Source organism: Cynocephalus volans, chromosome 2 (genome assembly GCF_027409185.1).
Source record: "Cynocephalus volans isolate mCynVol1 chromosome 2, mCynVol1.pri, whole genome shotgun sequence".
Taxonomy (NCBI): Eukaryota; Metazoa; Chordata; class Mammalia; order Dermoptera; family Cynocephalidae; genus Cynocephalus; species Cynocephalus volans.
The window spans coordinates 225,148,743-225,175,376 of NC_084461.1; the positions used below are offsets into that span (position 1 = coordinate 225,148,743).

The 26,634-nt window shown below is 46.0% G+C and overlaps 1 protein-coding gene across 1 annotated transcript in view; it reads left to right on the plus strand.

Moving 5' to 3' along the window:
• The window catches only part of VSTM4 (V-set and transmembrane domain containing 4), a 99,186-nt gene that overhangs the window by 2,916 nt on the left and 69,636 nt on the right, over nucleotides 1-26,634 (plus strand). Inside the window, exons 2-3 of the mRNA XM_063087500.1 lie at nucleotides 4,588-4,986; nucleotides 24,281-24,349. Coding sequence (XP_062943570.1) covers nucleotides 4,588-4,986; nucleotides 24,281-24,349 — 468 coding nt within the window. The remainder of the gene's footprint in view (nucleotides 1-4,587; nucleotides 4,987-24,280; nucleotides 24,350-26,634) is intronic.

The following is a 26,634-nucleotide window of genomic DNA, read 5'->3' on the forward strand; positions in this document are numbered from 1 at the left end:
AGCAACAGCAGAGATGAAACCAAGTGGAGGGCCCTTCCAAGCATGAGGCCCTGTGTGCCTGCAGGTCGCCTGCCCAGGAAGCCCACCCTGCTTTCAGGTCAGTGTGCAGATCACTACCCTCCCCAGCTGTCAGGGCATGCAAACTAGTATTTGTATTTTAAAGATATTTTTGCATTGGAGCCTTATGCTCACCATGAAAGACATATTTTCTCATTTTCAGATGAGGAAACTTAGGCTCTGAGGGCCTCACACCTAACAGAACCAGGTTTTCAGCCTGGCTCTGTCGGATGCCAGCTGCTAGCTCTGTATCCAGCCCCACCAAGCCATTGCTCTGTGCCTCATCGTTTTTCTCCAGCCAGCAGGGAGGCCAGAGACCATGAGCATCCTGGTGCCCAGCCCACGTAGGGCTCCCAGGGGTCCCAAGTAGCTTGTACTTGTGGAAGGAATGGGATTCACTGCAGCGGGAATCCCGTCCTCTGCTTGTATCAGTCTCTTCCCTACCAGTGTTGTCACATTTCTTCTGTAAGGACTGACCCTGGGGGCTCTGATTGCAGTAGAGAGTCCCCTCCTGAGGCCATATACAGACAGGGGTGGCTGTGTGGGCCATGGTGGGGTGCAGTTCATCAGAGGACACCAATCTCTCCATTTTCAGCCTGCACAGAGTTCATCCTGCCTCAGGGCCTTTGCACAGGTGGGCCCTCTCTCAGAAAGGTTGCTCTACACTGCTGCCCTGATTGTTATTACATTAACTCTGAGACTTCTGCTCAAGGTCACATCCCCAGGTCCTTTTCCTGGCCCTGCAGCCTAGATCAGGATCTGTCATTTTCCTAAGCCCTGCACTTTTTCTCTGTAGTATGGGACACTAGTTACCTTCTCTGTGTCTTTTTGCTAATGAAGGGCTACCTTACCCTCTGGACTCTTACCGCTGTGAGGAATGCTGTCTTCTTCTTCATATATTGCCTGGCACATGGGGCATAAGCTGGAGGAAGCCAGAACTCTGAGCGGGCGGGTGTAATGTGTGTGGGGAGTCTGCCTCCCACCTCAATTCCCTGTAATATGGGGACACAAAGCAAGAAGTTAAATTTTCTTTGGGCCAGAGTGACTTCAACAATTTTTCCTCTTAGACCAGGAGAAAGGAGGTTCTGGTCTGCCTGGACTCCCTGTCACCTTACCTGGTGGAGGAGGGGTGAGTTGACACCCGTCTTGTCCTGTTTTGTGGCTGGCGTGACCCTGCCAGGTGTGTGTGCTCTGTGGCTTACACTGAGACCCCACAGTGAAGGGCCTGGCTTCCACGGGCCCTGCGCTCTTGGTGGCCTGCCTCTTACATGAGTGTTTCTTCTTCCCATTGTCCCAACTCCCACTGGTGCTTCCTCTGCTGAGCCATCTGGGCCTGGCAACTGCAGTGGGGCAGATGTCCGACCCTCTGTCCTAGTGTCTAAATGAACATTCTGCTGGGCTGACGCTTGCCAGGCCATGCGTCTCTCCCGGCATCTCTCCCCTCCCTCTTGCCACTGCCACCTCTCGCTGCTGCATGCTCATGAGGAGCCTAGCCACCGTGCTTGCTGGCTTTAAGGCAGCTGCTTGCAGTACTGGGAAAGCTCGTTGCAGGCTCGGGGACCCCCACAACCTGTGTCCTCTAGCAAAGCTTTCAGGCTCGAGGGGCCCTCGGCCACCACAGTTTCAATCACACCACCCACCCCCTTGTGTGGAAGGTGGGTGTGAATATTTGGGTTGGTGGCAGGTGCAGGGCTGGCATGAACCTTCCCAAGCACAGGGTTGTATGAGTTTGCTTGACTGCTAACAAAGGCTGGGGGCCTTAAACAACAGAAATTTATTGTCCTCCAGTTCTGTAGGCCGAAAGTTCAAGGTCAAGGTGTGAGCAGGGCTGGTTTCTTTTGAGGCCCCTGATCTCGGTCTGTAGATGGCCGTCTTCTCCCTGTGTCTTTACATGGTCTTCCCTTTGGGCATGTCATGCAAATCTCTTTTTTTTTTTTTGTCTTTTCGTGACCGGCACTCAGCCAGTGAGTGCACCGGCCATTCCTATATGGGATCCGAACCTGTGGCGGGAGCAGGTTTTTTTTACGTGAAATCTCCCGAGTGCGCCATGGGCTCGGCCCCAAATCTCTTTTTCTTATGGGTACCCTGATCATATTGGATTAGAGCCCACCCCAATGACTTTATTCCAACTTACCTCTTTAAAGAGCCCATCTCCAACCAAAAATATTCTGAGGTACTGGGGGTCAGGATTTCAATACATGAAATTTGGGGGGACGCCATTCAGCCCCTAATAAGGGTCTTTGCATTTTGGTGGGAAAAACAGATCTTGGGCCATTTGTAAGAGAATATGGGGCACAATGGAACAGAGAGGTGTGGCATGAAGAGAGAGAGGCTCTTCCTGGGGGGCTGGTTCAGCCCATCTCCTATCCTGGGCACCGCTGTGGAAGGGTTACTAGCTTGCCTCCAGGATGGAATCTGGCCTGTCATGGGACTGGAGCACCTGGCGCATTCTCCTGGTTTCAGTCACTGTAAATAACCCCTCCCTGAAGCAGTGTTAGTCGGAGGGGCCTGGGCGTGGGGTCACTGTGCACTCTCACCCCTCCTGTATCGGTTCCATTTCCTGCCTTCCCGTGCTCTCCTGGACTCCAGTGGGGAGCTCTTTGGGGTGGACGGGCTGAACTTCAGTTCTGGAAGCCAGCTGCTGCGTCTCTGCTCTCTTGCCTGCTCATCCCAGGTAGCTGTGGGGGGGGCGAGGGGGGCGCTCAGCCTGGTGTCCCCAGCTGCTCACTGCTCACCAGTGAGCTCCCACCATGGGGGCCATGGGGACTTCTGATGGGGCCTTCGTAGTCAGGAGGAAGTGCTGTCCACCTAATTTAATATGGTGTGTGAGCATGGTGCCTGACAGGTAGGAAAGATGCAGGTGAGATATGGAGCTAATTCCTCTTCTTTTGCCCTGTGCAAGTGGCTTCTGATGACAGCAGGACTGTCACTAGAGAGTGTGGCCTCCTGGGGCTACCTGATGACCTGTATTTCCTGAGTATCTCCCTGGCGGGCTTCATCTCTCGTTGCTGTAGACCTCACACTTGTCCACAGGAGCTCAGAGTCCAGCTGAGCATTAACTTTATCTTCTGAGTTTACGTTCACCTATTTATTTTAAGGTAGCAAGAGAGTGTTAGGGTGCTGATTGCTGAATAGCGGCCCCCAAAGTTGTCTCTTGTCTTAATTCCTGGGAACCTGTCAATGCTACCTTGTGTGGTGAAAGACACTTTATGTATGTGATTAAGTGAAGGCTCTTGGATTATCCTCAAAGAGAAAGAAAATGGACCCTCAAATCATCTCTCTAGAGAAGTTTAGTTTATTAAATCAATAGTGAAAACCATACAAGGGAATGGCCTATTGCCGGGAGTCTTAGAACAAAGATTATTTTTTATATGAGACCCACCCTTGCCTGCACTAATACCTCACCTTTGTGGACCCACAGCCTCCTCATTGAATGTTCAAATCTGTCTTGATCTCTCTTTCCTCCTTTCTTGCTTACCTGGAGCATGGATGTGAGACCAGGTGAGAAGACAGCCCTAATTGGACAGAAATAGGTCCTGGACATCCTGTGCATCTTTTCTTGGGCTCAGCCTGCTGGGAGAAGGCTCCGTCCATGGGCGACAGGGCAGCGTGGCCACACTGCTCTGTCTATGGTGCCCCGCAAATAGCGGCTCCTGGGAGAAAGTACCAGCGCTCAACCTCTCTGAGGTGTGCTGGTCTGATGGTTTGGTGGGCATTGGGGTGGCTCCACCAAAGGTCAGCTCAGGGGCAGCTGGGGGTGGGCAGCCCTTGGGCTGGTTCTAAGAAAGCAAAGGGCAGGAAGTAGTGGACTGGGCCTGGAATTCTGAAGCATCTTTTGGGTGTGGGGAGAGTCTCTCATCCCTCCCTGTTCCTGGGGCTCATTCCTTCTTTATTCCTGCACTTCAACTCTGAAGTCACGGCTCCTGATCTCAGACAGCAACCCCTGTTGCTGGCACTAGTTTAACACCCTGCCTGCCGTGACTGACAGTCTTCTCCAGCTGCAGGTGAAATAGCTGAAGCAGGGAAGGGGCACAGCCGCTTGGTGCACAGACTGTGAGAGCCAGCAGCTCGCTGCCCACTGTATTGCTGACACTGGCTGGTGACAAACCTGATTGAAGGAGGCCTTGGGGAGGGGCCGGGAGAAGGGGAGCATGAGGTGTGGGCTGGTAATTTTCAAGAGATTCCCCAAATCCAAATTTTTACATGAAATCTTCTGAGTTTTAAATGTCAGCAATTAATTAAAGATTTTTGAAAAGTACACCTGGGCCAGGTTGTCAGTATTTGGCACTGCTCATGGACCAGATGGTCCCATAGAAGAGAATGTGGCACCCACCAAGGCACACCCAGAAGAATGCCTCCTTTGGCCATCCTGAGGATGGGGGGGGGGACAGTGGCAGGGCCGGGGGCCGCCTGCCTCTCTGGTCACGCACCTGGACACCAGACAAATTGAGTCCCTGACTCCTCGACTGAGGACCGTCTCCAGGGACACAGAACACAGTCTTCCTCATTTTTTCCCCTTTTCCTCTGCAGAGGTGTGTGGGGCTCTTAATGTCACTGTGTCCCCGGGGCCCGTGGTGAACTACCTGGAGGGTGAGAATGCCACTCTGCTCTGCCACGTCTCCCAGAAGAGGCGGAAGGACAGCCTGCTGGCCGTGCGCTGGTTCTTCGCGCGCTCCGACTCCCCGGAGGCCCTGATGGTGAAGATGACCAAGCTCCGGGCGGTGCAGTACTATGGCAACTTCAGCCGCAGCACCACCCGCCAGAGGCTGCACCTGCTTGAGGAGAGGCAGGGGGTGCTCTACAGGCTCTCGGTCCTGACCCTCCGGCCAGCAGATCAAGGGCATTACGTCTGCAAAGTCCAGGAAATCAGCAAGCACAGGAATAAATGGACGGCTTGGTCCAACGGCTCCTCGGCAACAGAAATGAGAGGTAAGGGGGTGCCCCACCTCTCTGGGACAGGCGTGGGGGACAGGTCAGTGGCCCTCCCTCTGGTTGCCATGCAGGGCAACCTCTAGCTGTCCGCCTGTGTGGGTCATAGCCATGTGACTCAAGCGGGGGCGGGGGGTGAAGCTAGGTCTTTACTTGGACACTGGAGTTGACCTGTGATGTAGACATGGAAGAGAGGACAGAAAGGAGCAAGGGCCCACCCCATGCCACCCAGCCCACACTCTGGGCAACACCTTTCTCATGTCTGAAAGACTGGGCTGGCTGTGTGCTGTCAAAGATAAAACTGGACGCTAGTCAAAGGGGTCAGGACAGATTTTATTCAGTGACAGCTATTGCAATAGGAGTCCCGTGTGAACTGAACTCAACTTGGACTTGTGCAGAGGTGACTGGGTGAAAGATTTAGAGAGATCATGAGGGAGGGGGGTGAGTGGGGGTTCAGTAGAGTCAGGGAAGTGTAAAAATTAGAAAAAGCAGCAGGAACGGCTGTTTGGTCCATGTGGAACTCATCTGGGTTTGCTATGGAGCTTATCGAAGTTAGGTTCCTACTTTCCCACAGATACTGGGAGACAGGGTTCTGTCTTCAGGTGTCAGCTGGAACAACCAATAACTTTTGGGCCAGCCTTGAGTTTTCTCAGGCAGGCACTTTAAGGAGGGTCAGGCTGTCCTAGGCATGCAGCCTTGAGCTGTTAGAAACTATGTTAGTGCTTGTTCAAGTTTTTATAGGCCAAGGTTTCTACTTGGGAAAGGGCCCGGAGGAGCCTGGCTAGACTTGGGTTAAGAAGAGAATCTTTGTCCGTGCCCAGCTTCCAGCTCACGTCTGTGCAGCCTTGATCACGTTGGCTGGGGGACACTGGGCACCCACAGAATAGCACACTTTGGGAGGTCCTCATGTGAGTTGCCAGGCATGGGAGCAGGGTAGGCTGGTGGCTGTGATCTGATGCCCAGTGGAACCGTTCCAAGCTCAGGCAACAGCTCACTGAGAAACTCATCAGGAGGTGGGCAAAGGACCAGAGGTAGCTCTGCCTTCCTGGAGACAGACGGGAGGTGTGGGCCGCATTTCCGGAAACTCTTAGTTACCAAATGCCATATCTGAGGGTCATTCTTCTTCATCACCAATGTCCTATTCAAGAAGACACCTCTTGCAATTCTAGTAAGCCTTTCTGTTGCTCACTAAAATTATATCTTTGATTGCTTTGAACTTGAATTGAGTTTGACACAAGATCAAGAGGATCACGAAGTAAAGCCTACAGTTCCAAATATGAAAAAGAATCTAATTTTACTATATACATGTAATACAGTATTAAAGTCTTAGTGATGCAGCTTTGTTAAGGTTTTTTAAGGGATACAACTCAGTTGTGAAAGGTATTTTTAATGTCCTATGGGAATAAGGGATATGTTAAAGTAAGATAATTGTATGGGTCATCTTTAAAGTAGTCCAGCTTTACTTGTCTTTGGAGTTTATTTATTGTCATGGTTGTAAGCACAGGATGATGTATTAAGCAAAACATTGTGCACTTTTTCTCCTTAAGCAAATTAATTCAAGAAAACAAATGACTATTACTATACTTATGTTCTTTAGCACAGAAAACAAAAAATATATCAGATGACCAGAGGCTGAGGAGGAAATCCACTCCTCCAAATGTTACTAGGCTGTAAAGCACAAACAAACAACACAATGAAATGTTCTGCAGGCAAATGCGTTTGGGTTGGCACATGAAGTAGGAACTCTCAGAGGTGTCTGGAATGTCCTTCCTCGGGCCCCGCAGGCTGTCTTTGCTAAAGTGCTCACACTGCTTCCCTCCTTTCTGCAGGATTCTCCAGCCATCCAGGGGAGAGGGCACTTTCCTTGGGATTTGCTTTCTAATACTACCCCCATCGTTTGCTCTCACCACAGACTTAATCATGTTGTCCTTCTGCAGTGCTTTAATGTGAGGTAAAGTTGCTTGTCTTTCACTGCAAGCTCCCAGAAAGAAACACTGGTGCCTGGTCTCTTTTAATCTCCCTGTTATGAACACCTTGCCCAGCAAATAAGAGAGACTTGCACTGATATATTTAAGGAATGGTTTCTGGCACAGGGAGGTGCCACAGCCATGCTGGCTCTTATTATTTGTCCTGCTTTCCATATAGTGGGTGTTTTCTACTGCAAAACAAATATAGTTCAGTTACAGAAAACATGGAAAAATACTGAAAGGGTTTAAAAAAGAAAGTAAAAATGACTTACCATATCTTCACCCACGCATAACTTAACATTTCAGTGTAGGTCCTTCCAGTCATTTTATGTAAATAAAAATTTTAAATCTGATTTCAATATTACCACAAATACTGTTCTGTGACTGGCTTTTCTGACGTTACTGAATAGTGTGCTCATTTTTGCTTGTTAAATATGCTTCCATAACATAATTTAATGATGGAATAGTATTCCATGATGTAGGTGTACCACAATTTAGCTTCCCAGTTATTGTTACTGGACATTTAAGCTGCTCTAAATTCTTGTCAGTAAATCTCCATGAATGTCCCTGTTCATAACATAAAGTCCTGGAAATAAGATTGCTGGGTCCAAGGGTATACCCAATGTAAAGGTGCATATAATTTAAAGAAGTGAATTGACTTCTGGAACAGTTAGTAAATTGATATTCCCACCAGCATTGAGAATGCCTTTCCCTCATGGATTGTGGTGGTTAATTTTGTGTCAGCTTGACTGGGCTAAGAGGTGCCCAGATAGCTGGTAAAACATTATTTCTGGGTGTCTTTGTTTTGTTTCTCTGGACAACCCTGACTGTAATGATATATATTTTTCGAAGATGGTGATGATGATGATGATGAATTCCTGGGACAGTGCCTGGTACACAGTTGACTCTCAGTAAACACTTGATGAACTCGTGAAATGCCGTTTGTTAGGTGGCGTTAGCACCTCTTGCTATGGATGACTTTGAGGGAGGCATGACCTGGTGGGTGTAGTCACTCTCTCTGGGAGACCTCACTTCTCATTCCCTTGCCTGTTCCAATTCTATTCTTACACGGGTTCCCCCATCCATCTTCCCTCTTCCATCATGCCTTCTTTGAGCATGCCAGCCCATGGAGAGCTCGCCCACCTATGACATCGTGTAACTTCTGTTTTTATCACTGTTGACATAACATTGTGTTGTCATTCCACTGTTTCTGTAAGCTGCTGTGGCAGAAGGATGATGCAAAAAGATTTATATGTGAAAGAGTCAAATGATGCAAAAAGTAAAATATGAAAGTCTCTTTACCCCACAACCTAATATCTCCTTGTATTAGTCCATTTCTATTGCTTATAACAAAATACACAGAACTGGGTAATTTATAAAGAAAATGAAATTTATTGCTTACAGTCTCAGAGGCTGGGAAGTCCAAAGTCCAGGGAACACAGCTGGTGAAGGCCTTGATGGTGACAGTACCTCAGGGGTCTCACATGGCAGAAGATGGTGGAGCAGAGAGAGAGTAACCTCCTCATGTGTTATGCTTTTAAAACCCTCAGAACTACGCCCTTGACCACCTTTTTTAATCCATTCACTACTGCACGGTCCTATAATCCAATCACCTCTTCAAGGTCCCATCTTTCAATAATCATAATAGGATTTCCCACCCTCAACAGTTACAGGGGGGTCTAAGCCTCAGTGAGGTAGGAGGGGCACCCGATCTACCGACTTCCACTTCCACTCCCGTCCCAGCGGTAATCATTGGCAATGATTTGGTTTAGATCTTTCAAAACCCCTTCCTATTAACATTCATGCATGCTCCCACATGTGGATTTTAACAATAGTACACGTATTGCTTTATAAGTATTGTTGATGATATTAGATATATATTTTTTGCAGCTGATACTACATAATGAGTCAATACCAAACTGCATCCAGTCATCCCCCCGGTGATGGGAACTTCCAGTTTTTCACTAACACAAACGGTGCTTCAGTGAACATCCTTATACATCCTTATAGATCCAAGTGTTTTTGCTGGTTAGATTCCTGGAAAGGGAATAGCTGGGTGTAAGACTGAGCATATTTAAATTTTAATAGACAATGCCAAAATGCTATATAAATTTATACTCTGACCATCATTGCATGATAGTGTCTATTTACCTGAAGCCTCATTAACAATCAATATTATTAATCTTTTCCATTATTTATCAGAATGATGGGAAAAATATTTCATTGTTGTTTTAATTCCTACTATCATATTCAATATAACATAATTTAATTTCTGTTGCTGTATTCAATTATTAGTGAGGTCGAGCATCTTTTCATATATTTATTGACTGTTAAAAAATTTCTTCTGTGAGTTGCCTATTACCATAATTGTTCATAATTGAGTTGCTGTCTTTTTCGTGTGTGTGTATGTATGTGTGTGTATTTCTGATTATTAATTTTTTAGCTGGTATATATAGTGCAGAAATTTTTTCCTGTTCATCAGTTGTCTTTCTACTTTGTTTATGTTTTCTTTTACCATGTCGATATTTTACATTTTGGGGATATTTATGAAGACAAATTTGTCATTTTTCCTTTATGGTATTCCTTTTTCTAGTAGTCTGTTTTTATTGAGGTGTAATTTACATTCAATAAATTGCACATGGTAACTTGGTTTTGTATCTAATCTTGGAAAGTATTTCCCTGCCCCAAGCTTATAAAAGTGTTTTCCGTGTTTTTCTCTAATATTTTAAAATAACTAAAAGAAAGCTTTGTTCTTTTATCTCTTTAGAATCTGTTTCTTTTTCTTCTTTTTAAAAATAAATTCTATTGTTTATATGAGGTTTTCAACCTGATGTTATGGGATACACGTAGACAGTAAAATGGTTACACTGGTGAAGCAGATTAACTTATGTATTATCTTATGTCGCTACTTTTTAATATAAGTACGTAGTAGCTATTTTATTTTTTGTTTTCAGATGGTTAACCTGTTGTCCCTACATTACCCGTTAAACAGATACTACCTCCCTGTCTTGAAATATCACATTTCATAAGTTAAATTCCTACATTTAAATGTAAAAAGTGTATACTTCACCAATATAGCACTATTTTAATTTTTACAGAATAGGGCAAGTCTCTTCTTTAAATTGTCTCAGCTATTCCTATGCACTTAGTTTTTCTTTTAAGATGATCTTGAGACTCAACTGGTTTTGTAAAAATTATGTTGGGTTTTGACTGGGATTTCATTGGCTTTATAGATTACTTTGTGGTGGTATGTGTATTTCAGACATCTTTACGATTTTAATGTTTCTGTTCAGCAACGTGTTGCATTCCTTTATGTATTTGGGATTTTTTTTTTCATGTCTTTCAGTAAAAATTTCCTCATGTGACTCTTGAACATTTTTTATGTGTTTATGTCTAGGTATCTTATAGTGATTAGTATTCCCCCCACCCCCACCCCGTCATACACACAGCTTTCAAATTGATTACTGCTGGTACATAGAAAAGTCTGACATTTCTTGACTTGTATCTGGCAACGTAATGAGTCACCTTATTATTTCAGAAGTAGTCTTTTCCAGTTGCTTCTCAATGATGTCTGTGAATCTATATCTCATTACTTTTTCTAACTGTATTGCCCCGGCCAGTACTTCAGAGATAGTGTTATCTACCTGCACTCTTTTTGTCTGATACTACTACGAATGTTAACTTTAACATTTGGATTTTTATCTTGACCACATTTTTCCATCTGGCTCATATGGCTACCATTAGAGACTGTCAGTTGCCTTACCAGAAAGCCAGCTTTGAGCTACTCATGACTTTTTCATGACCCCCATTAGTGACCCTGTTAGAAAAGATATTGAGATCGCCCTGACAATGCCTCTTAGTCATTTACCTTTTCTTTTTTTAATTTCTTAAAACCCTTATTTAAAAATCCATTCTAGAAACCTGTCAGAGACAGGTGAAAATCACACCAGCTACAGTTTTTGTATCCCACTTTCCTGATTTGTTAAAAAAAATTTTAAGCAAGACACTTGCATACCTCTAGCCTTTTGGCACCTTTCCTGTTTTCCGGGATTTCTCACTTTTCCTTAGCTGGAGGCCCTTCTGACCTGGGGATGGTCACCATTTAAGAAGTTAAAGGAGGGGCCGGCCCTGTGGCGCACTCGGGAGAGTGCAGAGCTGGGAGCGCAGCAACGCTCCCGCCGCAGGTTCGGATCCTATATAGGAATGGCCAGTGCGCTCACTGGCTGAGCGCGGTGCGGATGAGACCGAGCCAAGGGTTGCGATCCCCTTACTGGTCACAAAAAGACAAAAAAAAAAAAAAAAAGAAGAAGAAGACTTTAAAGGAGGGAAGGGATGGGAGTATGGTGAGTGAGCCCACCAGCTACAGAAGGTCGCTGCTGGGAAAGCTGCTTGCCAGGTTGTTAATAGGTTAAGCCCGTGGATGTCATTGGGGCACCACAATCAACTTGTCATTACACTGATTAAAGTCTCCCAGCTTGGGGATTTCAGTTGTTTATACATGTTACAGTGGAGTCAAGTCTATCATCATAACACCTGCCCATATGGCTTGTGCTTTGATTTGGTCTTTTGAGTGGGAGAGACAGGGATGAGTTACAAGGGGCGTCCAGGGGATTGTGCACGACCCACAGCCTGCTGCAGCCCTAGGATGGTGGCCCCTGACACAGTCCTGCTCACTAGTCATGTGCTTGCGAAATGCTTTACAAACATCACACAAAATAAAAAGTCAGAACAAAGAATCCAAATAATGAGCCCAATGAAATACCTGCAGTGTTATTTACTTTATTTTGCTCTGCATATTTTTGGTCTTCCCGAAATCCGAGTATGTCCTTGAGCCTGTGTGTATGGTGATAAAAAAATAAGTAGGAAATTGTTGGAATGATAAAAAAAGTAAGTAGCAAATTGTTGAAATGAAATTAACACTAATAAATAAATTCCTGGAGACACTTGTGAAAGTGTTTGGCTAAGAAGTGTAAGCTGCATTAATTTGGGGCAAAGTGTAAGCTGCTCTTTTATGTTTTCACTGTGCAAATTATTAAAGTATGGTGGAGAACTGGGGATTCTGTAGAGCGAGGAAATACTAAATTGGGGTTTATCTGCAAATTATGTGCATGTGGGATTAATGGGGTGCTCCTGGGTGCACCAAGGGTTTTTAGTGTCAAGTGGCACAAAATGATACAACAGAAATGAAGAATGAAAGCATGTGAGCCTCTAGAGGACAGTGGAGCCACGCCTGCTTACTGTAAAGCATCTGTCACACCAGATGACGGTGTCAGTGTCATGTTTATTACACAAAGGTGAAAGAAAAGGCAAAGACGGAGATGCAGTTTCTTCGGTTGCCTGTGCCATGAGACGGTTTCACTGGGTGGGAACCCTCCTTAGAGAGGAAATGGATGGAAAAGTCTCAAGTGGCCTATGGCGTTGGAACCCCCTGGGGAGGTTTCAGGGGGAATCATAAGGGTCCGTGTTAGGTTTGATTTCATATAATTGCTCTATCAATGACATTGATACACCACCCTAATGAACTTTATAGAAAATGCAAAATTGGGAAATGTTCTTATTTCATTGATGAGTAAAACATAATAAAAACGATTCTGGAGAGGTAAGAAATATAGGCAGGAAATAACGAAATGAGATTCAATTTGAAAAATGGCAGAGTAGTGCATTTGGGGAAAGCAGATCGCAAGCACTGTCGGGTAGTCACAGGGAGGCCAGGGGGCTGTCCCTGTGCGGGGACTGGAGTGACAATGGCGGGTGGCCTAGATGAGCCGTTGCCATGTGAGATGCCCTGTGCACAGCCGGTGTTTCCGGCCACGTCCCTGGGAGGGAAGGCCATCGCGTCATGTGCGCTGCACTGGTGATACTCTAATGGGGACCACATAGTCAGCTCTGGGAACTTCATTTTCAGAAAGACAGATTCAAACTAGAGAAGAGTGGTAAGGGTCACATGGTTAGGAAATGAGCAGCAGCCTTCGTAGACAGGATCCGTTCATTCAAGGAAGCTTTGCTCAGCTCAGTGAAGAAATTGCATAGGAAAGTAATACGGACTGTGAGGTTCAGCAGTGCAGGGTGGATTCGTCTGTCTCTTCTCTCGGTGGGTATGTCATTAAACACTACTCTGTGCCAGGCCATTGCTATCATGGAGACTGGGAGTACACGGGTGGATCTGGCTATGAGGGCAGCAAAGACAACCAGATGGAGTGTCCCAGTGGGAGTGCAATGGAAAAGGTGCACACAGGACACTGTGGGATGCATGGGAGGGTCCCATAAGGGCTGAGGGAGATGTATGCTGGAGCTGATGCTGCTGGTTCCTATGGAGGTGGTGTGGATAACTAGAGGGCAGGCACTGCTGATCGTACAGGGGCTTGTCCCAAATATTGAGGTGTTTCCACTTGATTTTGTAGGCCAGTATTATCCACCTGGCCCGATTATAAGAATCCTCAGGATCATTGTTAACATGTAGATTCCCAAGCATCCATCCAGGAGATTCTGGTTCATTAGATCTGGGATGAAATCTGAACATTTAACAGACAGTCTAGATGATCTTACCAGCTGCAGGTTTCAAGGGAATCTCCACTTTAGGAAAGCTTGTGAAGCATTTCAAGTCTTGATGGATCTCTCTGTTGGCTGCTTGGGGACATGGGTTTGGGGGAGGTGGAGTTCTTTGTCATTGCACAGGCGTGAAATGATGGAGGACCTAATTTGGCAATAGGAATGCAGAGATATTAAGAGATCTCATGAGGAGTCTTCACTGACTGGATGTGGGTGAGGGAGAGAGATTTGGGATGACACCCAGGGTCTAACTCAGTAAGTATGTGTGGGGTGACAAAGGGACCACAAAAGATGGAGCAGGTCCATAGGGGAAGTTTAGGATTGAGAGCAGGAGAGTGGCATAGCTGGAGACACCCTGCAGGGATGTGCTGTAGGCACATGGACATGCGGGTCCTAAGTGCCTTCTGACCTTTCTAGTGAGACCTGATTTCTGAATCAGGTAGGTGGGTGGGTGAGATCCCCAAAGGTCAGGGGCCACAGATAGAGCCCTGGGGCAGCAGAAGGAGCTGGCTTGGCTTGGTGTCCGCTGTACGGGCCCCTCCAGGCCAGCCCATTGACTCTCTGGAAGAGGCACAGTGATCTCAGCAGAAGAGCAGCCACTGGAGAGTGCAGGGCAGCAGCTCCTTCCCGGGAGCCAGAGCATCAGTGTGGGAGACACAGAGGTGCACATTGCTCCAGGAGGCGATGAGGTGCATTTGCCTGATGCTGCAGTCCTGTGAGCTCTGCATCCTTCATTGCGATGACAACCACCTCTGGGTACAGCTTTTCCCTCATTCATCACAAGCAGGGGAGATGCAGGTGTGGACCTCACTGCAGGTGGGACGTGATGAAGTGAAGCCCTGCCCAAGTCCCGTGGGCCCCGTGCCTGGCACTGTGGTGCATAGCCAGGCTGGAATGGGCAGCAAGAGGAAAGCAGGGGGGAAAGAAATGGATGCAAGTAGATGTGTGGGGAGAGGAGACTGCTCAGCTGTGCCTCTCTCCTGGCAAGAGGATAGCTATTTATGTTGGGGAGATTGAGAGGATTCTAAATTGGAATGAGTTTCCTACCTGGCAGGCACCATGGCCCAGTGCACAGATTACCAGATGCTCTTGGTTCTTCGACCCTTAGGCCAAAAACAGAAAACAGAAAAACAAACAAAAAACCAGCTAAGTGTTGCTTTTTAAGTAGCTGGGTCCAACAATTTTCTATAAGTATTTCTGTCCTAAAAACTGAGAGCATCGTGTGTCCCTAGAGACCAGGACAAGTAGTTCTTGTCCTCTTCAGGGTAAATTCCAAGATCACCTTTAGAATGAGGTGAAGATTTCGTATTTTGAGGGCCAAATTCTCTCTTTACAGGAATAATAATATGTAGCTAGTTGTGGTGTGGACTTTTTCAGATAATGTTACTTTCTGAGAAGTTCACTTTACTTTGCCCCGTAGATGCAAAGGTGGTGCCTGCCCCATGCATCTGCACAGTCAGTATTGCTGGTGAATTGCTGGGCATGGGGCATGCGCTTTACATAAGCCCCAGATCTTCCTCTCACTGCCTCATCGGGGTCCCCATTGCCCTTTTTCAGGCCCTTCACCCTCTCACCCCATGTCCCCCATCCAGGCCGCTGATGTTCATGTGTGTGTCCCTTGCTCTCCTTGGCATTCCCTTCCCCTCTCTTTCTGCTTCTGTCTTCCCCATGCCTTGGGAATCTCCCCACCTTGGTGCTTTCTCCATCCTGCTTGATGTCCTGTTAACCCCAGAATTGTCTCTGTAGGGTGCGCATCTGGCCTGGTCCCTCCCAGGACATGCAGATTCTGCAGAATAGCCAAGCCGGAGGATGGCCTCTGGTGGGTATGGAGAGCTGGACTAGCCTCTAAGCCTGGTTGCTCCTCCAGATGCCAACAGGAAAGTTGCCAAGAAGCCTGAGGGCCTGTGGGCTCCTGGTCAAGGACAGGCCACACATCCTTTGGTTGCTAGGTGAGAGTTTTATGATGGGCCTGTTTGCAGGGGCTCAGCCTGAAGGCACTGCATGGGCCTTTCCCACTGGGAAGCATGAGACCCCAGTGTTCACAAGAGTGACGTTGGCACTTATTTCAGCCATCTGCTGTTAGGGCTGCCCCGGCTTTGATCCCAAGACCTCATAAAAAATGACCCTCAATGGCCTCTCAGCCCAGTTCTACAACCCACAGATTCAGAAGCAGTCTAACATTCTGAGGCAAAATAAATCTTCATACTTTTAGATGGAGATACCTTCATCAAGAGTGAACGTGCTAATAATAGAAGCAATTTGCAACAGCTGTCTCCTGCTATTTAATCAGTATTTCACTCTAACCCCAAATAGCATATTTTACCAAACTGAATTGTTCTTTGACTTAAGATTATGTAAGTAAGATTTAAATGTGGGGAGTGAGCCAAGTGAACGGGAGACTCTCTGTCACCCTAAAGTATTTGGGGTGAAGGTGGAATCATAATTTATCATCTATTTAACCCCAAAATGTGAGAGGAAATTTAATAATTAGATCTGAAGTTACTACCCTAGGGAACTGATACTTCAAGTTTCAGTGGAAGAAATTAACTAAATAATTCTTTTTTCTCTGGAGACATAAAGCAGATAATTAGGAAAGAGATTTACTAAACATTTAGTGCCGCTGTTTAATTAAGCAGGCACACATCATGGTGTTTAAAGTGTCAGCAGGTCCAGACACTCAAAGGGAACAAATTGACAACCGGAGTGTAATTTCAACATCACCTGAAACAGTTCTTCATTGTACTGGGACAGCTTGGCAAGTGGACCCGATCAGGACCTCACACTGGGGGCCCTGCCAGACTCTTCTTAATTGCCCCTCCCTGGTGACAGTGCGTGGACACAGCAGGGACTTGGTGGCAAGTTTTTGGATGGGAGAATGAATGAGTGACCCGCAGTGGTTGGTAGATGGCCAGTGAAAACAGCAGCAGGGAGTGGCAGGTGATGGCAGGTGAACACGTGGCCCTGTCTTGGAGCAGCATGTGGAGAGGCCAGTCACCAAGTCCTCGGTTCAGTACTTCCTGGGGACATAAAGATGACCTTTATGTTCTGTAGCTGGTTTCCTTTCCGAATGTGAACTTCTTTTCAACTGCCTTGTAGTAATGGGACATCTATTTAATATTTTGTTTGTCTGCTCTTTTGCTTTGTTTGGTTTTTTTTCTAGAATTTGTCTTAGGCTGAATGTAGAAGGACAGAGTGGCTTAAATTAGACAAAGCTGGAGCTTTACTGTTTCTCATCAGTTGCTCCGGGCGGGTCACTCAGAGGTCCTACTGACATATGTGGCTTTATCCGAGCCCCAGGAGAGACTGCCTTTGACCCGAGCCTGGCAGAGGAAGAAAGGAAGCCATTGGTGGGCTTCCGAGAGCAGGCACAAGGTCTCTGTGTGTCTCTGGGGCTGCTGTTGCCACCCTGAGAATACTGATCCACTTATAAATAGTGGGGACACAGCTACATTTTTAACAGCTTTTTCCTTGGGAGCTATCCTATCGCTGAATAAGCAGGGACTTGAACTGAGTATATTAACTTTAAGTCTAGAGCAAAGGCATTGACATCTTTATTTTATTTAAGGCCCTTTTCTTATGCTTATTTCATATCACCTCTTCTGGTCTCGTTATGTTTTTCTTTCCTATTGATTTGTAAAAGATATTGCCTGAGGAAACTGAGGCAGAGTGTGTCTGCTCTCCCCTGGGTGCAAATTGCCAAGGCCCACCTTCCAGGGATCAGGGCTTTAGACTTCTGACCCTCTCCTTTCAACTGGAGAGAACCTGCGAATCATTTTCTGCTGGAGGGTTTCCTGCTTCTATACTGTCAGACACTAAAAACTCAGAGTCCATGAAATAAATCGTAGAAGACGCAAAGCATGCAGCTCCAAGGCCAGGGCACTGTGAAGTCCTCCTCGATGTCCTGGTATGCTGGCGCATCCCCATTGCTTCTGAAGCCACAGCTGAAGGAAAGGGGTGGGTAGGATGGGGACCCCTGCCCCAGCCTCCCTTCCCAGCCTTCCAGAATGTAAGGGTGTCATCATCCCGGCACCAAATTCCCTTTGGGAGGCCTTGACCCACCAATATGGTACCATGTTCATTTCATCGTTCATTCATTCACAGTAATTATATCTTGAACTATGGGCCAAGAAGGATTCTACAAAGTGGAGACGACAGATGCAGATGAGAACCAGATGAGAGAGTGGAGTGTAGGCTCTGGTGGGCAGCGGTGCATTCAGTAGGTAGGGAGGGTGGGGAATGTTAGCTAATCACTGGAGGAAGGCTTCTCTGACTCAGATTGCCTCTGGTTTCCAAGTTTGGGAGTCAGTCCCTCAGGGAGACACATCCGTCCTTACAGATGTCCTGCTCTTTTGAAAGCTACTTTTTCTTGAAAGCTGTGTTCTGCACAGCATGTTTTTCTACACTGAGACATGCTATTTAAAAAGACCCTTTTGGAGTCGTCTGTAAATAATGCTTTTGTGGTAAGCTTGCTCCTTAGTTCTGTTCTTGCTCTTGCTTTCCCTAGTTAAATTGAAGGAGCATCGGTTTGGTTTTGAGGTTTAGAGCCTGCCTGGACTGGACAAGAGATTGAAGTGCAGGGTCTGGTGACATGAATCTCCTTTCCCATGTCTCCTTGGACTTGGCTTCCATCTCTCTTTTAGGTGTGCAAAAGGTGGGCTTCTCCAACAGGGGATACTAGGACTTGGAGCCTTGGAATTTCCAGAGAGGTGTGCTCCCTAGGCAGGCAGATCCCCAAGCCCATCCCAGAAGCTCAGGGACCATGCCTGGGAATCTTCATTTTAATAAGAGCCCCAGTTGATTCTTCTACACACTAAAGTTGTGAAGATCTTGGCCTGGGGGCACTATATGAAGGCGACACCCTCTAAGATCAAGAACTGTAGGTTAGGCTTTAGCCCAGCCTGACCAGCAGTGGACACAGACGGGGAAGGCAAGCCTCTCCCCTCGGGGACAGTCCTTTCCGTGTTCCCGCCACTGCTGCCTGTGGCTCCTTTCTCCTGTCTATGTGCCTGGGTCTTCTCGCCTTTCCTCTTTGTCAGGTCCTGGTTCCGGAAGGCTTTCTGCATCAGAAATGGGCACTTTACTTTAGATGTAACCTATAGTTACCATTGAAGCTTCTTTAACGAAGGATTCTTTGTTAAAGGAGTTGCGGGCACAGGTGAACAGGTGGGAGAGAATTTGGGGAGGAATGGAACCTTCCCAGGGCCTCTAAAAATCTTTGGCTCTCTCTTCCATGGATGACTGGGCTGTCAGCATTCTCTGGTCAATGGGGGACAGTGAAGGAACCAGAGGCCCCTTGGTGCTCAGAAGGCATTGTCACAGGGTCTTGGTGCAGCTTGTGAAACATGCCCTCCCTGGGGAAGTCAGCGGAATTCTTTCTGAGTCAGGAATCAAAGCTCTGTTTTCATGCCTCTCTGAGTAATGATTCCCCCATAGGTCCCATCAAAGGGGACTTGACTGAGGTTCTTTCTTTCCAACCTACTTCCTGCAGACATGAGGCTGATGTAATCGGTTTGTCTGGGCACCTCTGGGCAGCCTTCTTTTAGACTGTTTGATGCGTGGCCACTTACAACCGATTCTCTCCAGAGGGGCAGCAATGCGATGGATCTCAAGATTTGTCCCTTATTAGATTTCATCTGATTCTACTATCCTGGGGACAGCCCAGAAGGCTCCACAGTTCAGTTGTCTGGGCCACTGCCTCACCAGAAGCACAGACGGGCTCTGCTCACTGGGTTCCAGCATCCCAAGGAAATCACAAAGCAGGCTTCTCAGCACTCTCAATCCTCCACTGTGAGTCCTGAACTGGTTGATAAATGGGCACAGGGGTCCATAGAAATAGAAATACCCACATTATTTCTGATAAAGTGTATTGAGAAAGGTGGTTTGGCACTGGGGCCAAATCAGGCTTCTTCTGCTGCCTGGAGCGGTTGCACTACCTGTCCCCCTCTCCACCCCCAGCCCTGCACCCCATGGGAGGAGGAAGGGGGAAAAGGAGAGTATACATGAGAGGCCACAGGCTCCCTGGGAAGCAGGGGTGGCATCAGTCCCAGCAGCTGGGTGACCAGATCCTCCCGAGGGCATGCACAGACAGCGTCTGCCCCCATGCCAGCTGTCTGCTGGGAGGCCAGTCCGAGAGACCATGGCAAGACAGTAGCCACCTTGAACAGGGCCTTTGCCATGTTCCTCTCACCCAGAGGGGAGCCATGGTCAGAAGCTCACCTGGATCAGGGGCTCCCCCTCGCCCATCTGCCCTCCTGGAGAGAAGGCAGGAGTGAGTGGAGATGGAAGGGGGCAGAGCCAGGCAGTGGTACTCCAGGCACGCTCCCTCCTGGGGAGCGATGGAGATCCCATTCCTGCTTCCCCACCATGGAAACTCAGGCTCAGAGGAGTAGGGCCCAGCCATCACCATGACCCTACAGGGCAACCTAGGGCTGGCTGGACTCATGATTAGGCTGGGATTCCTCCAATCCCTGGTAGCAGTCAGGAGGGCAGGATCTAGCCCCCTTGAGCTGGTGCTTAGGAAGAACCAGCAAATGGCCTGAAAAGCTGCTGGGTTGCCCTCTTCTCCATTTCCTGGGAGCCAGCTGGGTCACGAGGTGGGACCACACAGGGGAAAGTGCATTTGTTGACTCTTGTGGAAATGGCTGCAGCCTTCTGATGGCTAAACTCATTGAAAACTCTTACAAATGCTCCTCAAGAAAATGACCAATATTAGTAATCTGTGGTTGGAAAATGTGTCCCTTCTTCCTCAGTTAAGTGTTTTCTTGAAGTTTTTCATCCCTTTCCAGCCCATCTACCCTGCAGGGGCCCCTTCCACTCAGCACCTACAGGTGACCAGGGTGAATTCGTATCAGCCACGTGCAGCTATGCGGTGGAGGCATTGATAACACCAGCCTACCCACTGATGGTCCACAACAAAGCCCTTGCTGTGCACCTGGCAGTGCCCCACAGTCCTGTTCCCTTGCAGTTTGTGGACCTGGGCACACAGTTTGACAGTGTATCAAATTCACTTTGAGATAGCACAGGATTAGAAACTGAAACAGGGTAGTTATGGCAGAAACTTGGGAATATTTCTGAAGGTCTGGCAGGGTCCATGAAAAGACTTTTTTTTCTTGTAGGAACAGATAAAATTATGACCAGTGTTGCTTTATCATCACGTGCCAAAGTTGCTTCACTTTCCTGTAAAATATCTGCATGGGGGGAATGAGGAAGACCCGTTCATTCCCTGCCTAGAGCCCTTTAGTTTAGATCCCAAGATCCCAGTTTGTTAGCTCTTCCGGCACATAATCTCCATAAATAAGTGAGCAAGAACTTGTTACCTATTAACCCAAATAAGGCAAAAGGAACTGTAATTGGATTAAATCAAGGACCCACAATTTCTGCTCTTGAAAGATGAATAAAAAGTCATCTGACGGCACATGCCTTAGCTAGAAGGGTAGCAGCCCATCTGAGCTGTAGAGATTTAGCTACAAGGACAAAGAATCCTTTCTTGGTGACTGTTTGGACAACTGAAGATTTGCACCCTGAGGCAAAGGACCGTTTTGGGTGGGGGAATTAGAACAGCAGATAAAATAGACAAAGCCCCTGTTCTTAGGAAGCCAACGTCCTCGTGGATAAAGGTGGCTCACTAGGTCTCGGGCACTGTTCTGAGCACTTCCCACATGTTAACCCACTTAACCCTCACACCTACCCTGACAGTAAGCACTTATTATCATCCCCACTTTGCAAATGGGGAAACCAAGGCATGGGAAAGTTAAATGACTTGCCCAAGTTCCCATAGCTAGTAAGTGGCAACTTAGTATTTCAACCCCGTGTGTGTCAGAACATCCCAAGCTTCAAAATGCATATGACTCCCCCAGGGGATCTGGGTTGAAAAGCAGATTCTGATTTAGTAGATCCAGCATGGAGTCTGTGATTGTGCACTTCTGACAAGCTCCTAAATGACACTGATGTTGACCCATGGTCACACTTGGAGTGGGTAAGGCTGCAGATCATGATGGACATCTTTGACCTCCTGAAAACTAGCCCTTGGGAGATAGGTTAATTACCCCTTTCTGTGTTGTCTTCATCAGGACTTTTTGCAGTTTTCCTCAGCTAGGTTCAGTTAGTTGAAGCCATAAAAACCCATTCATGCTAATTCAGGAGAGAGGTGGGATAGTTTAAGGTTGCAGACCTCATGGAATGAAGGGATAGTAAACATGATGCATCAGGCTTCCTGGGCCCTGGAGTGCCAGCAAGCTTGAGGCTCTTACCTCTCCTGCCTCCACCTCTGTTCTGTCCTTCGCTGCATTTGCCTCTTTTCCAACATGGCTACCTGCACCAGAGTCCACCGGCTCATTCATGCCCAGGGCCCACAACCACCATATGTATTTTGTTTCTTAGTTTAAATTCTTGAAGGGGGAATATGCTTGGCAGTTAGTGGATTACAGGCACTATGGATAGGCAAATGATGCAGGCAGGGGATGTGGGCACAATGGGCCAATTGTCTGACATATCTTATATCCATGCAAGACCAAACATGCACTACCAGTTCATTCCTGAAGGTCAAGGTTGCTTACTTTGTGGGCAGTCAGAAAGAAATAGACCACTCACTTAGTTACCAAGAACCTACTAGCTTTTGGGCAGTGTGCCAAATGATGAGGATACAGAGACAGAAGACGTAGCTACTGGTAATAAAGAATTTAAGTGGAAAAGGAGTTCTTCTCTGGTAATGGCAGATTAGCTTATAGCAGACCAAAGTTCTCCTTCTGAGAACAATTAGGAAAGTCAAAATCTATCTGAATGTCTGCTTTCTTAATTACATATCTGTTTTATAAATACATTTGTATTACATAATTATATATGTGTATTTATATTTCAGCTATCCTAATTGTTCTCTGAAGGACTAGACAGATAGATAGACAGATGATAGACAGACAGATTGCAGCAAAAAGCAGTGAAGTGAGCCCAATTGTCAGAGACACTTAATTAACTCTTTGAGAAATTCAACCATACTTAAGCAGGCCTAGTTGAGAGAAGCTACTCAGAAAGTGACAACCAGGGTTTTTAGGCTGCAAGCAAGCTTTTGGCAATTCTGACAAAAGTTTGAAGTGCTGAGATAAATACCCCAGGCTTTCCATTGGGGAACCCTGAAAGACTGTATCCTAAGAGTAAGAGCAACCTAGAAATAGACCAGACTATTCAAAGACTGAAGTGCATCCTCAAAACAGTTTAAACCCTGATTGGATTGAGGTGATCATCTCCCTACGCTAACTTCCTATAAGAAATTACAATTTTATCCAGAGCTTCCATGATTTCCCACATACAATGTCTGGTATTCGGTTAGAAAAAATTATCAGACATACCAAGGGACAAGATCAAAAGCAAAAATAGATAATAGAAACAAGTCTGTGAGTGATGTAGATAGGAAAGTTATCAGGCATAGAAATTAAAAAATATAATTAATGTGGTCAAGAAATTAGATGACAACCTGAAGAAATTCATTAGAGAACTGGATTATATAAATAAGAATTAAATGGATAATTCAGAACTGAAATATACAATAAATAAAATTAAGAACTTAATAGAGGGATTTTACAGCAGGTTAGACACAGATGAAGAAAAGATTAGTGATCTGGAAGACAGGTCAATAGAAAATATAAAGTGCAAGTCCCAGAGAGACAAAAGGATGAAAAATTGAAAATTGAAATCCATGACAATAATAACACAAAAGTTTGTGGGCAGGGCAGTAAATTGAATTAAAATTCTAGGTCATCTTTGCCATATTCCTTGCCTCTCATATGGACTGAATCTTCATTTCAACTACCTTTGTTTTTTATTTGCGTCTTAGATTCTCTTCTCTAGAGCTCATTAATGTGGTAACCACTGACCATGTGTGGTTATTTAAATTTAAATTAATTAAAATTAAATAAAATTACAAATTCAGTTTTATGGTCACACCAGCCACATTTCATGTGCTCAATAGCCACATGTGGCCAGTGGCTGCTGTTCTGGACAGTGCAGATATAGAATATTTCCATTATCTTAGAAAGTTCTATTGGACAATAATTTCATTCCCTAGTATTTTACATTTTTTTGTCATTTTATGTTTTAAACTTTTAGATTTTTACCTGTGATGATGTTACCCCTATGCATGGAAACTTTTTATAGTTCCAGACTCCTTAGAGTGATGTTCAAAGTTTTACACGGTGAACCCAATTCTGTTTCCCTGCCTATTGAAAGTAGGCATAGTAAATTCAGTGATCAACCACTAACTTAAAGTAAACACAATAATCTCAGCATCAGATGCCTGCTGCTCTGTAGGATTGTCTTGCATGGAGAAGAATGGGGCACAGAGCGCTGACCATGAGTCATCTATAACATTAGGCTCCTTTATCTATGAATACTTGAGCAAGCACATTGTGTTTTAGAAAGACTTCACACTAAAATGGTAAAATAATGTTTTGCTTCTTGGACTTCCCATTGCGGAACTCTGTATTTTGCAAGTATATGGGGCAGGTGGGGCTTTTATGGAACTGAGTTCTGGCTTAGCCATTTATTGGCTTTGAAATATGGGCAACTTTGTCTCTCCTGTGCCCGGGTTCCTCGGCTGGGAGGTGCAAGTCACTGCACCTCTCCCTCACGTGTGAGTTATGACAATTAAGCATGGTTTTGCACAGGTGAAAATGACTTTATAAATCTAAGTGCCATAGATACCACATAGCATTATTTTGGGTTAAAATATGGGCCAGGACTATAAGCTATTGTACTTCATGCTGTGTTGTTTTGTTTTTGTCTTACAGTGATTTCCCTCAAAGCTTCTGAAGATTCATCCTTTGAGAAAAAGAAAGAGACCTGGGCTTTTTTTGAAGGTAAACCTTGCATATTTCTTTATTTAAGGTGCAGCCTCACTTTTAGACAACGGGAAAGGAGTAGAATAGGAAGAAAGGACCCTAACTTACTTGTTTTGCAATAACATCAAGTTGTTTTCTTGGCCTAAACTTGCTAAGATGGGAATTCCTGATGGTATCAGCCCATGGGTTTTGAAAGAGTGGAGGTTACAGCACCAGTCCGCATAATTTTTCTTTGTTTTGTTTTGCTCCCAAATTCCTACTCCTAGGTGATATTAGGGAGGGATCTTCAAGTGATATAAAAGTGTAAAGTACATCTACTGTGACTACATTTTATTTCAAATTTTTTAAGGAGTTTAGAGTTCTAGAAACTGAAAACCTTAAGCAAGTGATTTTCAATCCATGTTAGAATCGCTGGGGGAGCTTTAAAAACACTGAAGACTGGACAACATCTCTGGAGACTCTGATTTGGTTGGAACTTGTTAAAGGTTCCTGGGTGATTCCAGCGTGCAGCCAGGCTGAAAACCATGGCCTTAGATCCGTGATTCCCAAAGCGTGGTCTCAAACCAGCAGCATCAGTGTCACCTGGGATCGTACTACAAATGCACATTGTTGGGCCCGTCACCAGCTTCCAGAATCAAGAACTCTAAGGGTGAAACCTGTAATCTGGACTTTAACAAGACCTCCGAAGAATCTGGATCTTAACAAGACCTCCAGGTGATTCTGATATGTACTCAGGTTTGAACCTTAGGGCAGGGGTGATTTTTGGCCCTCCAGGGGACATTAGAAAACGTCTGGGTACTTTTTTGGGTACCACAACTGTGGGGGTGCTACTGGCATCTAGTGGAGCTGGAGATGATGCCGAACATCCTACAGTGCACAGTGCGGTTCCAACAATGAGGAATTTTGGCCCCAAATGTCAAGAGTGCTGAGGTTGAAAAACCCTGCCTTATAGTAAGGAAAGTTCAGAGAAATTATCACAAATGCTTTGGCGTTCTCAGGCAGCGCCTTTGATCAGTGAAGGACTGGCTGATGTTCAGAGGTGGTCAGGGACTTTGCACAGAGTACGTCCTCTGAAGGCACGGCATTTACTGATGATGAAACATCTAGCCAGAAGGATCTCAGGAGATGCGCGTGCCTTGGGCCCTCATGTCGCGCTTTGCAGACCCAGTGGGTGGGGAGGTGGAAAGAAAGCTGGCCTTAGGCGGGTAACACTTGGATTCAAACCTGCTTCTTCAGTAACTAGTTATAATGCAGTGGGTTGAGCACATTTTCTCTTAGAAAAATGTAACTTTAATTATGAACATCCTTTGCAAACCGTAAGGTGTCACCCACGTAGGCCACTCGGATTTATTGTTTAGTTTTGTAGTCACAAGTGTTTCATTTATGAGATTGTACTTTACTCCAACAACGATTCTTTGTACTCCTGACTTTCCTTCTGCACTTTTTGTAGCTGCCTTTTTCTTATTTGATGACCTTCTCTCAGCAAAATAACCCCCCTTTCTCTCCCTGGGCCTCTCACTCAGGGAATACCTATTCACTGACATAGAGTTGAAAGTGACTTTGCTTCCCATTGAGTAGAACAGTAGAATAAGCAAGATTTACCCCTCTTCTTGCTATTTCATAAAATTCAGGCAACCCTGATTTTTACCCCATCTTTTTGGAGCCGCTCTATGACTGGGCACCGTGATAGGGTGGGGGTTATGGGGAAGGCCTAGGGGTTCATAAGGTAGGTCCCTAGGGGATGTGACAGCCAAGCCAAGTTCATCATCAGATGCATGAGAATATCCTGGGCAGACTCTGGGCTCCCCTGCTGAGATTCTGATTATTACTTTGAGAAGGGATCAAAGAATTTGCACTTTCTCAGGGCCTGAGGTAGTTCCGATTCAAGTGGTCTGAGGACCGTATTTTGAAAATACCATGGTACAAAGAATAAAACTTTATACATTTGGAAGGATTGTAGCATTTAATCCCAACACACCTGGCAGCATAATCAACACCTCTAAAACATATATTTTATAATTCGTGTGTAGCTATAGAATGTTGGGGTGGCTCTTGACCTAACTCTACAAGAAATCTGTAGTCCAACATGTGCTCTCTTCTCAACAGAGAGAATCAGTTCCCTTCAAAATGGCAGAACTGGATTTCTCTCTGTGTATGATGTGTGCCTCAGAGCAGCTGTTTCCAAAGTGTTCTTTCTCTATGATTTCGGCAGAGGCAGCAGCAGCAGCAGCAGCATCCGGGTGTTTTGCTTTTTTAACCCGGCTACAGCTTGGGCAAGGTCAGGGGTTCAGTTGAAACTCCTC